General features: G+C 44.2%; 1 protein-coding gene across 4 annotated transcripts in view; it reads right to left on the reverse strand.

Annotated features, from left to right (window-relative positions):
* Positions 1-13,949, reverse strand: part of LOC139263407 (protein SIX6OS1-like) — a 198,743-nt gene that overhangs the window by 16,923 nt on the left and 167,871 nt on the right. For all 4 annotated transcript variants that reach the window (XM_070879466.1, XM_070879464.1, XM_070879462.1 and 1 more), the window contains 3 exons: positions 11,407-11,492; positions 11,011-11,075; positions 6,378-6,463 (listed from right to left, as the gene is read on the reverse strand). In XM_070879466.1, the coding sequence (XP_070735567.1) occupies positions 6,378-6,463; positions 11,011-11,075; positions 11,407-11,492 (237 nt within the window). The remainder of the gene's footprint in view (positions 1-6,377; positions 6,464-11,010; positions 11,076-11,406; positions 11,493-13,949) is intronic.

The raw sequence follows: 13,949 nt of genomic DNA on the forward strand, positions 1-13,949 counted from the left end.
GAGAAGGCTGATTGATCAGCCATGATCTTATTGTATGGTGGTGCAGGCTCGAAAGGCCGAATGACCTACTTCTGCACCTATTTTCTATGTTTCTAGAACATGCTGCAAATACTCAGCATGTCATACAACATCCGTGGAGAAAAAAAGAGTTCACATCTCAGTTCAAGATGCTGCTGACCAGTTGAGTATTTCCAGCATTTTATGCTATCATTTCACATTTACAGCATCCACTTGCAGAGGAAAGAAAAAGGCACAGAAGAGGAAGAAGCAGACGGAAGGATGCATCCCAGACAACCACTTTGTGGACGGGGTATCTGGATGGAATCATCCGCCTGCAGTCCCAGTGACCACAACCCCAATTCCCCTTTCAACATTAGTCACACACCTTGCCTTCCATCTGTTACTGACCATCACAAAGTCCTCTTGGCCACAATGCTGAAATAAAAGCCACCACAAAGAAAACTTTCCAATCCACCTATTTACATTTAGTCATCCAATGTGATATCAAGAAATCAACTCATCACCAGTATGCATTCTCTTAGTTACTGTCTTGTGTGTGCCTTTGCTTACCTTTCTGATGTCATGTAGTACTCATTCATTCATTCATTCAAAGGCAGTCCCTCAAAATCGTGGACTGAACAGTCCAATACGGGAATTACAGACTGTGTCACAGGTGGGACAGACAGTCGTTTAAGGAAAGGGTGGGTGGGAAGACTGGTTTGCCACACACTCCTTCCTCTGCATGCACTTGCTTTCTGCATGCTGTCGGCGATAAGACTCGAGGTTCTCAGTACTTGTAGTACTACTCCAGTGGCTACAGCATGGCTGGTCGATTGCTGCTGACTTTCAATGGGGGATACTGCAAATGGCCTTACTAGTTGACCATGAGGAGCTGGTAGCTGGGAGTGTCAAATCAATCTTCTTCTGTACTTGTTTTCTTCACTCTTCTCTCTCTCTTCTTAGTCACCCACTGGCTGAATAGGCTGCATTTCTTGGGTGTGTGAAATGAGGAAGGCACAAAGGTGGAGTTGTGGTGATGGGATGGCGGGAAAGCATGAGGTGCATGTCAGAAAGAGGCTAACATATGAGGATACCAGAATCTTGTATCCTTCCAGCCCCGCCACTGGCCAAGAGCTCAGACATGCCCATGCCAAGAATGGCCTGCACTGTCTCCTCCAAGGGGGTGATGTGAGGCTAGGAATGGGAGATGTGCCTCGCAGATTGTTTGTAGGTCAGTGATTGGAGGTTGTGCATTGAGCAGTGTGGCAGAAGGGTCGAGAACCAGAGGACACAGATTTCAGATGATTGGCAAAAGAACCAAAGGCGACATATGAAAAAACCTTTTTACACAGCGAATAGTTAGGTTCTGGAATGCGCTGCCTGAAAGGGTGGTGGAGGCACACTCAATAATGGCATTCAAAAGGGAGTTGGATAAGTACCAGAAAAATAATTGCAGGGCTATGGGGAAAGGGCAGGGGAGTGGTACTAGCTGAGGTGCTCTTGTAGAGAGCCGGCACAGGCTCAATAGGCCAAATGGCATTCTTCCATGCTGCAATCATTCTATGATTCTATGAAGAGGCTCGGAGAGGAAGGTTCCAGTTTTTTTCCCTTAATTGGCTTGCGTTTTTATCTGTTTTTTTGTGCATCTCATAGGAGAGTATATGGCTCTGAGTGGGTGAGGAGGGTATGTATTGTGATGCATAACTGTGTGGACAGGCTATGTTCGTATAGGTTTTGAGAGAGAAAAAGATGGGGGGTGAGGGGTGTTATGTATGGAGAAAGAGTCAGACTGATCACTGTGAGCTCAAAGTAAAGTGTGACTGTAGTCTTTTATTTCAGGTCTGCAGAGTGCCTCTCCAACCTGTGAGGCCTCCTTAAATACCTCTGCTCCCAAGGGATTATGGAATCCCTTGGGATTCCAGGGGATGAGCCCTCTGGTTGCTGTACAGAGTAAATACAGGTTTACATATCTAACAACACTCCCCCCCCCGCCCCCCGCAATGTCAATAGTGTAACTATTTACAATGTGAGTCGATCTGGGGCCCTTCTTGCCCTGCTTGATCGTCTAGGTGTGAAAGCTGGTATTGTTGAATCATTTGTTGGGTCCTCGCTGGGCTGCTGTGCAGCTGGCCTTGCTGGGCTGCCTGGTGTGTTGGGTCCTGCTGGGCTGCTGTGGATGATGGGTTCTGCTTTGTGGTCAACCGTGGTGCTGCTTGCCACTGGTGTGTATGTTAGGGGATCAAAAAAGGTAGGGTCCAAGGTGGGTTGCTCAGGATAGTCCGTGAATCTGAATTTGATTTGGTCCAAGTATTTACAGTGAATGAGTCCATTTGAAAGTTTGACCCGAAACACCCTGCTCCCCTCTTTGGCCATGACAGTGCCGGGAAGCCACTTGGGATCTTGTCCATAAGTTAATACAAATACAGGATCATTGATTTCAATCTCGCATGACACATTTGCACTATCATGGTATGTACTTTGTTGAAGCCGCCTGCTCTCTACCTGTTCATGTAGATCAGGGTGAACTAACGAGAGCTTTGTCTTAAGTGTTCTTTTCATGAGCAGTTCAGCAGGTGAGATCCCAGTGAGCGAGTGTGGTCTTGTGCGGTAGCTAATCAGGACTCGAGATAGGCGAGTCTGCAGCGAGCCTTCAGTTACCCTTTTCAAGCCTTGCTTGATGGTGTGCACTGCTCTCTCTGCCTGTCCATTGGACACTGGTTTAAACGGGGCAGATGTGACATGTTTGATCCCATTACGGATCATGAATTCTTTGAACTCAGCATTGGTAAAACATGGCCCGTTGTCGCTCAGCCGGACGTCGGGTAGGCCATGTGTGGCAAACATGGCCCACAGGCTTTCAGTAGTGACAGCGGATGTGCTAGCCGACATTATCTCACATTCAATCCACTTGGAGTATGCATCTACAACCACAAGGAACATGTTACCCAAGAACGAGCCTGCATAGTCGACGTGTACCCTAGACCACGATTTGGAGGACCAAGACCATAAACTTAGCGGCGCCTCCCTGATGGCATGTATTACATCTGTGAATGCAGGACTCTAAGTCCGCATTGATACCGGGCCACCACACGTGGGATCTGGCTATCGCTTTCATCATTTTGATGCCCGGGTGGGTACTGCGGAGGTCATTAATGATAGGTGTCGCTGCCCTTCTTGGGAACTACTACACGATTGCCCCACAGAAGGCAGTCTGTCTGAATAGACAGACTGCTTTGAATAGACTTTGCGCTGCTGGAACGGCTTTATCTCTTCCTGCACTTCCACTGGGACACTGGACCAGCTCCTGTGAAGCACACAGCTTTTGACTAGGGGTCCTGGCTCGTCCAGGTTTTCATCTGCCGGACAGTGACGGGTGATTGCTCACTCTCAAATGCTTCCATAACCATGGCTAGATCTGCGGGCTGCGCCATTTCCACCCCTGTGGTGGGCAATGGCAACCTACTGAGAGTATTGGCGCAGTTTTCTGTGCTTGGCCTGTAGCGGATGGCGTAGTTGTATGCGGACAACGTGAGCGCCCATCTCTGGATGAGGGCCGATGCGTTGATATTTATCCCTTTACTCTCGGAAAACAGGGATATGAGTGGCTTATGGTCAGTTTCCAATTCGAATTTTAGCCCAAACAGGTATTGATGCATTTTCTTTACCCCAAATACACACGCTAACGCTTCTTTCTCAATCATGCTGTAGGCTCTCTCAGCCTTAGACAGACTCCTGGATGCATAAGCAACCAGTTGCAGTTTCCCGAAATCATTAGCTTGTTGCAATACACACCCGACGCCGCATGACGACGCATCACATGCTAGTACCAAATGCTTACATGGATAAACAAGCAATTTGTTTGAGCATAACAATTTTCTCGCTTTTACAAAGGCATTTTCTTGGCTTTTGCCCCAAACACATTCATCCCCTTTTCGTAGTAAGACATGCAGTGGTTCTAACAGTGTGCTGAGACCCAGTAAGAAGTTACCAAAGTAGTTCAGGAGTCCCAGAAATTACTGCAGCTCCATCACGTTCTCTGGTCTCGGTGCATTCTCGATTGCCTCCGTCTTCGTGTTGGTGGGCCTGATGCTGTCCGCCACAATCTTCCATCCCAAAACTCCATTTCAGGCACCAGGAAAATGCACTTCAATCGTTTTAACCTGAGCCCCACGCAGTTGAGTCGACTAAAAATCTCCTCCAGGTTCTGCAGATGCTCAGCTGTGTTCCGATCTGTGACCAAGATGTTGTCCTGGAAGATCACAGTGTGCGGGACTGACTTCAGTAAGCTTTCCATGTTTCTCTGGAATATCGCCACCACTGATCGAATTCCAAGCGGGCATCTGTTATAAATAAAAAGACCTTTGTGCATGTTGATGCAGGTGAGGCCCTTCGATGATTCCTCCAGTTCCTCCAGTAGGCTGAAGTCAGATCCAGCTCCATGAACATCTTTCCTCCTGCCAATGTTGCAAAAAGGTCGTCAGCCTTTGGTAATGGGTATTGGTCCTGCAGGAAGAAATGATTGATAGTTACTTTGTAATCGCCACAGATTCTGATGGTGCCGTCTCCCTTGAGGACAGAAACGATTGGGCTGGCCCACTCGTTGAACTCGATCAGTGAAATTATGCCCTCTCTTTGCAGCTGGTCCAGCTCGATCTCTACCCTTTCTCTCATCATGTACGGTACTGCTCTCGTCTTGTGATGGATGGGTCGCGCCCCCGGAATTAGGTGGATCTTCACTCTTGCTCCTTGGAATTTCCCAATGCCTGGTTTGAATGGTGAAGGGAACTTGTTTAAGACCTGGGCACACAAAGTGTCATCAGCGGGCGATAGCGCTCGGATGTCGTCCCAATTCCAGCATATCTTTCCCAGCCAGCTCCTGCCGAGCAGCGTGCGACCATCACCCGGTACCACCCAGAGTGGTAGCTTGTGCACCGCTCCATCATAGGAGACCTTTACAGTAGCACTGCCGATTACAGGAATCAGTTCTTTAGTGTAAGTTCTTAGTTTCGTACGAATTGGAGTTAAGGCCGGCCTTGAGGCCTTGTTGCACCACAGTCTTTCGAAAGTCTTTTTGCCCATGATGGACTGGCTCGCGCCCATGTCCAGTTCCATTGACACCTGGAGTCCATTTAGTTCAACATTCAGCATTATCGGGGGACAATTCGTGGTGAATGTGTGCACCCCATGTACCTCTGCCTCCTCGGTCTGAGGCTCTGGTTCGTCGTGATCCTCCGTGGATCTGTCCTCCTCTGCAACATGGTGGTTTTCAGGTTTAACAGGATTAGCAGCTCGCCTGCACATACGTTGGAGGTGTCCCATTGTTCCACAGCCCTTGCAAACATACCCTTTGAATCAGCATGAATGGAAATGATGATCACCCCCACAGCGCCAACAAGGTGTTAATGGCCTTGCATTCATCACCCTTGATGATAGATTCTGAGACATCTGCGGGCGTGCAGCTGCAGGCATGTGTGACCTGCCCTATACGTTGCGATTCGAAATCAACATCACTTTGTTCACAGTACTTGTAGCAGCACTTGTGTGCTGAGAGATTTGCTTAATATTGTCACTGGTGGCAATGAACGTCAAGGCTATCGTTATGGCCTTATTTAAGGTTGGAGTCTCCACAGTCAAAAGTTTGCGAAGTATGGTTTCGTGGCCAATGCCAAGTATGAAAAAGTCTCTGAGCATGTGCTCCAAATGTCCTTTAAATTCGCAATGTCCTGCAAGGCGTCTTAGCTCGGTGACATAACTCACCACTTCCTGGCCTTCAAACCTTTTGTTGGTGTAGAACCGATACCTCGCCATCAGAACGCTTTCCTTCGGTTTCAAATGCTCTCGGACCAGTATGCACAAATCATCGTACAATTTCTCTGTGGGTTTCGCTGGAGTGAGCAGATTCTTCATGAGGCCATACATTGGTGCCCCACAGACGTTGATGAGGATCGCCCTTCGTTTGGCAGCGTTCTCTTCCCCATCTAGCTCGTTGGCCGCGAAGTATTGGTCGAGTCGCTCCACAAAAGTTTCCCAATCATCTCCCTCCGAGAATTTCTCCAGGATGCCCACTGTTCTCTGCATCTTTGGGTTCGCTTTCTGTATCTCATCGCCAGTTGTTATGTATGGAGAAAGAGTCAGACTGAACACTGTGAGTTCAAAGTGTGACCTTAGTCTTTTATTGCAGGTCTCCAGAGTGCCTCTCCAACCTGTGAGGCCTCCTTAAATACCTGTGTTCCCAAGGGATTATGGGATCCTTTGGGACTCCAGGAGATGAGCCCTCTGGTGACTGTACATAGTAAATACAAGTTTACATATATAACAGGGGGCACACTCTCTCATTTTTATATGACTTGCTTTAGTTTTGAAACCTTTTGACTTACCTGAGATTTATAAAGTGAATCAGTGACAACGCATGGTTTGGACTGGCTTGCAACCAGTTTCCTCACTGTTGCATCATCTGACTTTACTGTAACATTTAATAAACAAACATTATGTATATGAGTAATTGGTCTGCAATATAAAAATATAGTTATATATTGTACAGGATAAGAATGTCATTGCCTAGATTTTTCTCGAGAATTACCACTCATTTTCTGGTAGTTTGGGGAAGTAAATGATGTAAAATGCGACAGTTATGCCTACTACCTCAAAACAACCAGACTAAAGCTGCACCAGAATTATCCTCCGAAGATATCACGTCCTCTTTAAGGCCCACCAGGACTCTGCCTCGCCACATTTATGAGGACGTTGCTAACGCCTCCGACTCATTTTCTCAAACTTCCAAATCTATCACAAATTGCTGCCATTATATAAATGGTGGTATGAGCACCACAAATGTCTCCCTTAAGTGGACACTGCCTTGAGAAGGCCAGTTTGTTGTGCAACTGAAGGTTGGTGTTACTTTGCCTGCAAAACAAACTGTTCGGTATTTTGGAGATTTTGTCAGGTCTTTTCCTGCTATTTTTGGTTAGCTCTGAAAAAAGTATCGTTTGGAATGGGGACATGAATTTCCCAATAAGAATCTCTCTATTACAATGTTATGAAGAGAAGGAGAATAATAAAATGAAAGAGTCTGGATTTGATGCACTTAGAGTAAGGCATCATGAAAGACATATGTATCCACTCAATAGGGTTTAATGAGTAGAAAGATCTTTCTTAGACTTTTTTGAGCATCAGTGGCTCAGATGGTTGTGCTTCTGCTCACACAGTACGCCAGAATGGAGAGCCCTGAGGATTGAACTAAATTAGTTCTCGGGCCTCATCAGAATAAATCAAGCAAGCTGTGGATGCCAATCAAGGGCCTTATCAATTTTACCCTGCACTGAAACCTAGAGAGGGAGGCGATTGGGAAGGGGGGCCAACAGTGATCCGCAGTTGTTTCTTGGAGCCTGAAGATGCATTTTTGCTCCTTCCAGCTCCACAAAATACAAAACATTTCAAAGGTTGGGATCTTTTTTGAGCAGTCTCTAGCTGCTTTAAGGGCTGCTAGTTAGGCTGTTTCCAGACCTGGAAATATCAGTCAAAAAACAATTTGACAATCCGGATCTGAACTGAGCACAGGAACCTAATTTCAACATTGAAATAAGGGCTGTGCTCAGTTCAGGCAGTTGCCGAGCCCACCTAAAAATGGCACTGACCAATTTAGCAGTGGCCCAGACGCCTATGTAGATTAGGTGCAGGCCATTGGTTGTGTTGTGGACGTTTTCTGCCTACAATGCAATGTCTTAAACTTAGACCCTTGTTTTAATATATTATAGATGGATAAAGGGATTTTGGTAGTCACAATAATTTTGCTTACTGCAATCTTGGGTTCTCTGGTTTGAGAGAGAATCCACAATCTACAATGTGACAAAAAATGGCAGAGGAGAGCAGTCTGCCTTTTGTTAGGGCAGGTGACTGCAGCAATAATGTAATTGATTGTCTATTCTATCAGACATATGGCAGAATGTTGTAGCCCTGGAGGCTACAGGTGCACATCAGAATTCCTAATGGTTAGGTTATCTGACTCAATTTTAATCTTTTTAAAAGCAGCTAGGTGCTACTCTATTTGACTGTTGATTGCCTTTAACTCAATCAACTTGGTTCTCATGGTAAGAGATTGTCCCATAGGGATAGATTGATAATCCTATGCCTTGGCAAAACAAATGTTTAGCAGCATTCTCAAAATTTATCAGTTCTTCCTGTTCTATTATATCGTAGGTCATGCAGGAGTGTGCAATGAAGATTCCATGTGTAAGTTTTACACATATGTGTAAGACTTGCATTTATATAGCACGTTTCACAATCTCAGGATATCTCAAACGCTTTATAATCAATGAAGTACTTTTGAAGATACTGTTATAATTTGGGAAACAGAGCAGCCAATTTGCACACAGCAAGGTCCCACAAACAGCAATGAAATAGATGACCATAAAATGGCCCTGATTTTGCGATGGTAATGATGGCAAATCTGTCAGCATACGCCATCAGTACTCCACTGAAAATGACAGCAACATCTGGAGCTGGTGCATGCACAGATAAATGTGGAATTCCAGAAGTTGCTGTCCAGGTTGCGCTGTGGAACTCCCCGGAGCCGGCAATGAATTCAAATCACGCTGAAATGTGATGAAAACATCCCCTATTATGCTGGAATATCACTGTTTTTAAAATAACCCTAAGAAGTTAAGCCTTGTTGAAAGAGGTGTAACTTGGTTTTTAACGGCGTGTTGACTGCTGAACAACCATACTGGCCCTAAAAAAAGAATTTTATATTTGTGAATATCAAATGTTTCCATTAATATGATAAGAATTAAATGGTTTTCAATATAATAATTTTTTTTGTAATAGTTTGTTTATAATATTTAAGCTTCTATCTTAATCCTATGTGTATGTCCCAATCTTTATTTCACTCTCTGTAAAATTTATAAAAAGTAAATTATAATCTGTGCATTCACTTCCTGATTTGCTGTCAATGTGATTGGCTGCTCAGCCTGCTTGATGACATCAGAGAAACATAGAAACATAGAAAACAGGTGCAGGAGTAGGCCATTCGGCCCTTCGAGCCTGCACCACCATTCAAATATGATCATGGCTGATCATGCAACTTCAGTACTCCATTACTGCTTTCTCTCCATACCCCTTAATCCCTTTAGCCATAAGAGCCACATCTAACTCCCTTTTGAATATATCTAACAAACTGGCCTCAACAACTTTCTGTGGTAGAGAATTCCACAGGTTCACAATTCTCTGAGTGAAGAAGTTTCTCCTCATCTCGGTCCTAAATGGCTTACCCCTTATCCTTAGACTGTGACCCCTGATTCTGGACTTCCCCAACATCAGGAACATTCTTCCTGCATCTAGCCTGTCCAATCTCGTCAGAATGTTATATGTTTCTATGAGATCCCCTCTCATTCTTCTAAATTCCAGTGAATGTAAGCCTAGCCGATCCAGTCTTTCTTCATATGTCAGTCCTGCCATCCCGGGAATCAGTCTGGTGAACCTTCGCTGCACTCCCTCAATAGCAACAATGTCCTTCCTCACTGTACATAATATTCAAGATGTGGCCTCACCAAGGCCCTGTACAACTGCAGTAAGACCTCCCTGCTCCTATACTCAATTCCTCTCACTATGAGGGCCAACATGCCATTTGCCTTCTTCACCACTTGCTGTACCTGCATGCCAACTTTCAATGACCGATGTACCATGACGCGCAGGTCTCGTTGCACATCCCCTTTTCCTAATCTGTCACCATTCGGATAATATTCTGCCTTCCTGTTTTTGCCACCAAAATGGATAACCTCACATTTATCTACATTTTACTGCATCTGCTATGCATTTGCACACTCACCTAACCTGTCCAAGTCACCCTGCAGCCTCTTATCATCCTCCTCACAGCTCACACTGCCACCCAGCTTAGTGTCATCTGCAAACTTGGAGATATTACATTCAATTCCTTCGTCTAAATCATTAATGTATATTGTAAATAGCTGGGGTCCCAGCACTGAATCTTGTGGTACCCCACTAGTCACTGCCTGCCATTGTGAAAAGGACCCGTTTATTCCTACTCTTTGCTTCCTGTCTGCCAACCAGTTCTCTATCCACGTCAATACATTACCCCCAATACCATGTGCTTTAATTTTGCAAACTAATCTCTTGTGTGGGACCTTGTCAAAAGCCTTTTGAAAGTCCAAATACACCACATCAACTGGTTCTCCCTTGTCCACTCTACTAGTTACATCCTCAAAAAACTTTAGAAGATTTGTCAAGCATGATTTCCCTTTCATAAATCCATGCTGACTTGGACCGATCCTGTCACTGCTTTTCAAATGCGCTGCTATTACATCTTTAATAATTGAATTCCAACATTTTCCCCACTACCGATGTCAGGCTAACCAGTCTACAATTCTGTTTTCTCTCTCCCTCCTTTTTTAAAAAAGTGGGGTTACATTAGCTACCTTCCAATCCACAGGAACTGATCCAGAGTCTATAGAATGTTGGAAAATGACCACCAATGCGTCCACTATTTCTCGGGCCACTTCCTTAAGTACTCTGGGATGCAGACTATCAAGCCCTGATGATTTATCAGCCTTCAATCCCATCAATTTCCCTAACACAATTTCCTGACTAATAAGGATTTCCTTCAGTTCCTCCTTCTGCCTAGACCGTCGGTCTCCTAGTATTTCCGGAAGGTTATTTGAGTCTTACTTAGTGAAGGCAGAACTAAAGTATTTGTTCAATTGGTCTGCCATTTCTTTGTTCCCAATTATAAATTCACCTGATTCTGACTGCAAGGGACCTACATTTGTCTTCACTAATCTTTTTCTCTTCACATATCTATGGAAGCTTTTGCAGTCAGTTTTTATGTTCCATGCAAGCTCACTCTCATACTCTATTTTCCCCATCCTAATTTATTGGATTAAAATTTTTACATTTTAAAAATTTAAAATATGTATATATTTAAATTAATGACTAGCAGGTCATGCAAGTAGATACCTAAATGTAAGTCGTAAATAAATACCAATTTATCAAATTTACCTGACATTGTGGGATTATTCTCGAACCACTGTACAGTATCTTTTTGATCCTTGGGAACAAATGGGCTAATGTAACAATATAAAGTAAGAAAGTTAGAAGTACTCCAAGTTTTGTGCGATGCTTACACTGCAGATAAATGACAAAACTTTGGTTGATATTAACTCATTACACAAGATCATATGCAAATAAAAATGGGGTTATCGCCAGGTATAATTTTCAACATGGGTGCTGTGCACTATAAGAACATGTTTTTTTAAAAATGTTACCAACACCTTGTTTTTCTTTTCTTGTTAATGTGTGTCTATATGCTGGGAAAACTATGGAGAAAGAGCAGAAGATTCAAAATGGGTGCAGCATCACTTTGGATAACTTTTAAGAACCTTAAAGATTTGTTACCAATATTGAGTTTGTCCTTGGTTCTTAGTTGCGAGTGCCATCTGAAAGTTTTTCTGTTGTTGGAGTCCACTTAACTCAGGGATCCTCTACAAAATAAAAAACAGTTTTTTATTAAGACAAGTTTATATTTTTCAGAATTTGCATTCAGTGGTTACTAAGCCCGAATTGAGGTGTGATCCCGGTGCAGTGCATCTTGCACGTGCCATCTGAGGCCAGTGGCAGGAACATGGCAAATTGGTTCTCTGGCTTTATGAGGATAGTACCAACGAGCTGCGGGGGCTAGTCGCAGCCCTAGAGGCACCTTGCCAGTCAGGGTGGGAAGGGGGAACAAATTCAGCTGGCTGGAATGCCAGTTGAGGTCCTCAGATGAGTCTCGGAGGGGTGGAGGGAATCTTGATGGGGGTGGCAGGCGAGTAATGGCTGCAACATCAGTTTCAACGTGGAGCCAGGAGGAACAATCCTGCATCTCCTGGCTACACATTCAGGTGAGTAAAAAACTTTAAACTTAGCTTTTGTGTGGCAACCTCCAGCTGTCCCTTTAAGGACCTCTGATATGGCTGCTATGCATCTGAGAACACTGACCACAGCATGTTGCGATCAGGTGCGACCAAACTTTACAAAGGGGCCTGAAACATACGTTAGGCCCCCAATTTGAATAAGCAATGAACGTAATGCTAGTTTCAAGTGAGCGCCCTGGATGACAATGTGGCATCCAAACCAATATAGCATGCAGCGCACTTTCCGTGCGCACCTATTGGGTCGTACAGCACATGTTTTTCACGCAAAAAATGGGTGCTGCGCAGTGAGTTTTCTACGCCATGGTTTGATTCCCACATGACTGCTGTTTCTCCAGAGGGAAAGGAGGGAAAAGACAAGAACATTGAGTCAGTTATTGCATATTTCCTAGTTATCTGAGAAGTACAGAAATCTCTTGGAATTTCTGCATTAAATCCTGTGGAACATCTAAAATGTTTGATTTCGAGATTATCTAACAGGAAAATAATTGAGTATGCGATCCACTGGCAGGGTGGTCAGTAACCAGAGGACAGATTTAAGATAATTGACAAAAGAACCAGAGGGGAGAGGAGGAGAAGAAATGTTTTTATGCAAGTTGTTATGATTTGCAATGCATAGCCTGAAAGGGTGGTATGGGTAGCATAGTGGTTATGTTACTGGACTAGCAATCCAGAGGTGTGGACCAATAATCTTGAGATGTGAGTTCAAATCCCACTGTGGTAGCTGGGAGAATTTAAATTCAGTTAATTAAATTGGAATTAAAAAGCTGGTATCAGTAATGGTGACCATAAAACTACAAGACTGTCAGGAAAAACCCACTTAATGGCCTTTAGGAAAGGAAATCTACTGTCCTTATCTGGTCTGGGCCTATATGTGACTCCAGACCCACAACAATGTGGTTGACTCTTAACTGTCCTCTGAAATGGCCAAGCAAGCCACTCAGTTGCATGAAACTACTGCAACAAAGTCATCACTTTGGGAGTACCTTCACCACAAGGTGTACTGCAGTAGTTTAAGAAGGTGACTCAACACTGCCTTCTTGATGGGCAATGAATGCTGGCTTGACAGTCACATCCACATCTTGTGAATGAATTTTTAAAAAGCAGATTCAATAGTAACTTTCAAAGGGGAATTAGCTATATACTCGGAAAGGGAAAACATTGCAGGGCGATGGGGCAAGAGCAGGACAGTGGGACTAATTGAAAAGTGCTTTCAAAGAGGTAGCACAGGCACATTGAGCTGAATGACCTCTTTTGCTATGATTTAAAAAAAATCAAAATGAAACTCTGAAACACAATCCATCTCTTCAGGCTGCATGCTTGTGGCAGCACAGCGATGTTTTATTTCGTCATCAACATTTTATTTTCTCTCAGCAGTTTTTTAAATTTCTGACATGGGGAAATCCACCTACTGTGAAAACTTGTTACATACTTCAAAGATTAGTGAAACACCAATAAGGCCAAAAATAAGTTTTTAATCTGCATAAACAAAAAAAATAAAGATAAAGGTGCCATGTATGTAGACCATGTATACGAACTGTATCGTCACATAAGGTGTGCCACCAGAGGGCACTACGGTGGGAGATCTGAGGGTCACCTGCATAGGTATGTAGGGCCCAGTATAAAAGGCTACCCACCATGCTTGTGCCACACTCTGGAATTACAATAATTGGGACTAAGCTCACAACAGCTTAAGTACAATACTAGACTTCGTGGAATCATTCATAAGAGTATTAAAGACATAACAACTGGCGATGAGATTACGAACTTTCACGCAAAAATGACTAACGTTAGTGCATTAGAAAAGTTCTCAGAGGGTGAAGATTGGGAAGCCTTTAGGGAGCAGCTCGACCAATATTTCGTAGAAAACGACCTGGTAGGCAATGATCCGGCCACGCTGGCAGATAAGCGCAAAGCTATCCTGTTGACCAGTTGTGGGCCCGCGGTTTACGGCCTCATCAGGGACTTGTTTGCACCAGAGAAAACAACGACCAAGTCATACGAGGAGCTGAAAGTACTAATTCAGGA

This window comes from Pristiophorus japonicus, chromosome 4 (assembly GCF_044704955.1).
Source record: "Pristiophorus japonicus isolate sPriJap1 chromosome 4, sPriJap1.hap1, whole genome shotgun sequence".
Lineage (NCBI taxonomy): Eukaryota > Metazoa > Chordata > Chondrichthyes > Pristiophoridae > Pristiophorus > Pristiophorus japonicus.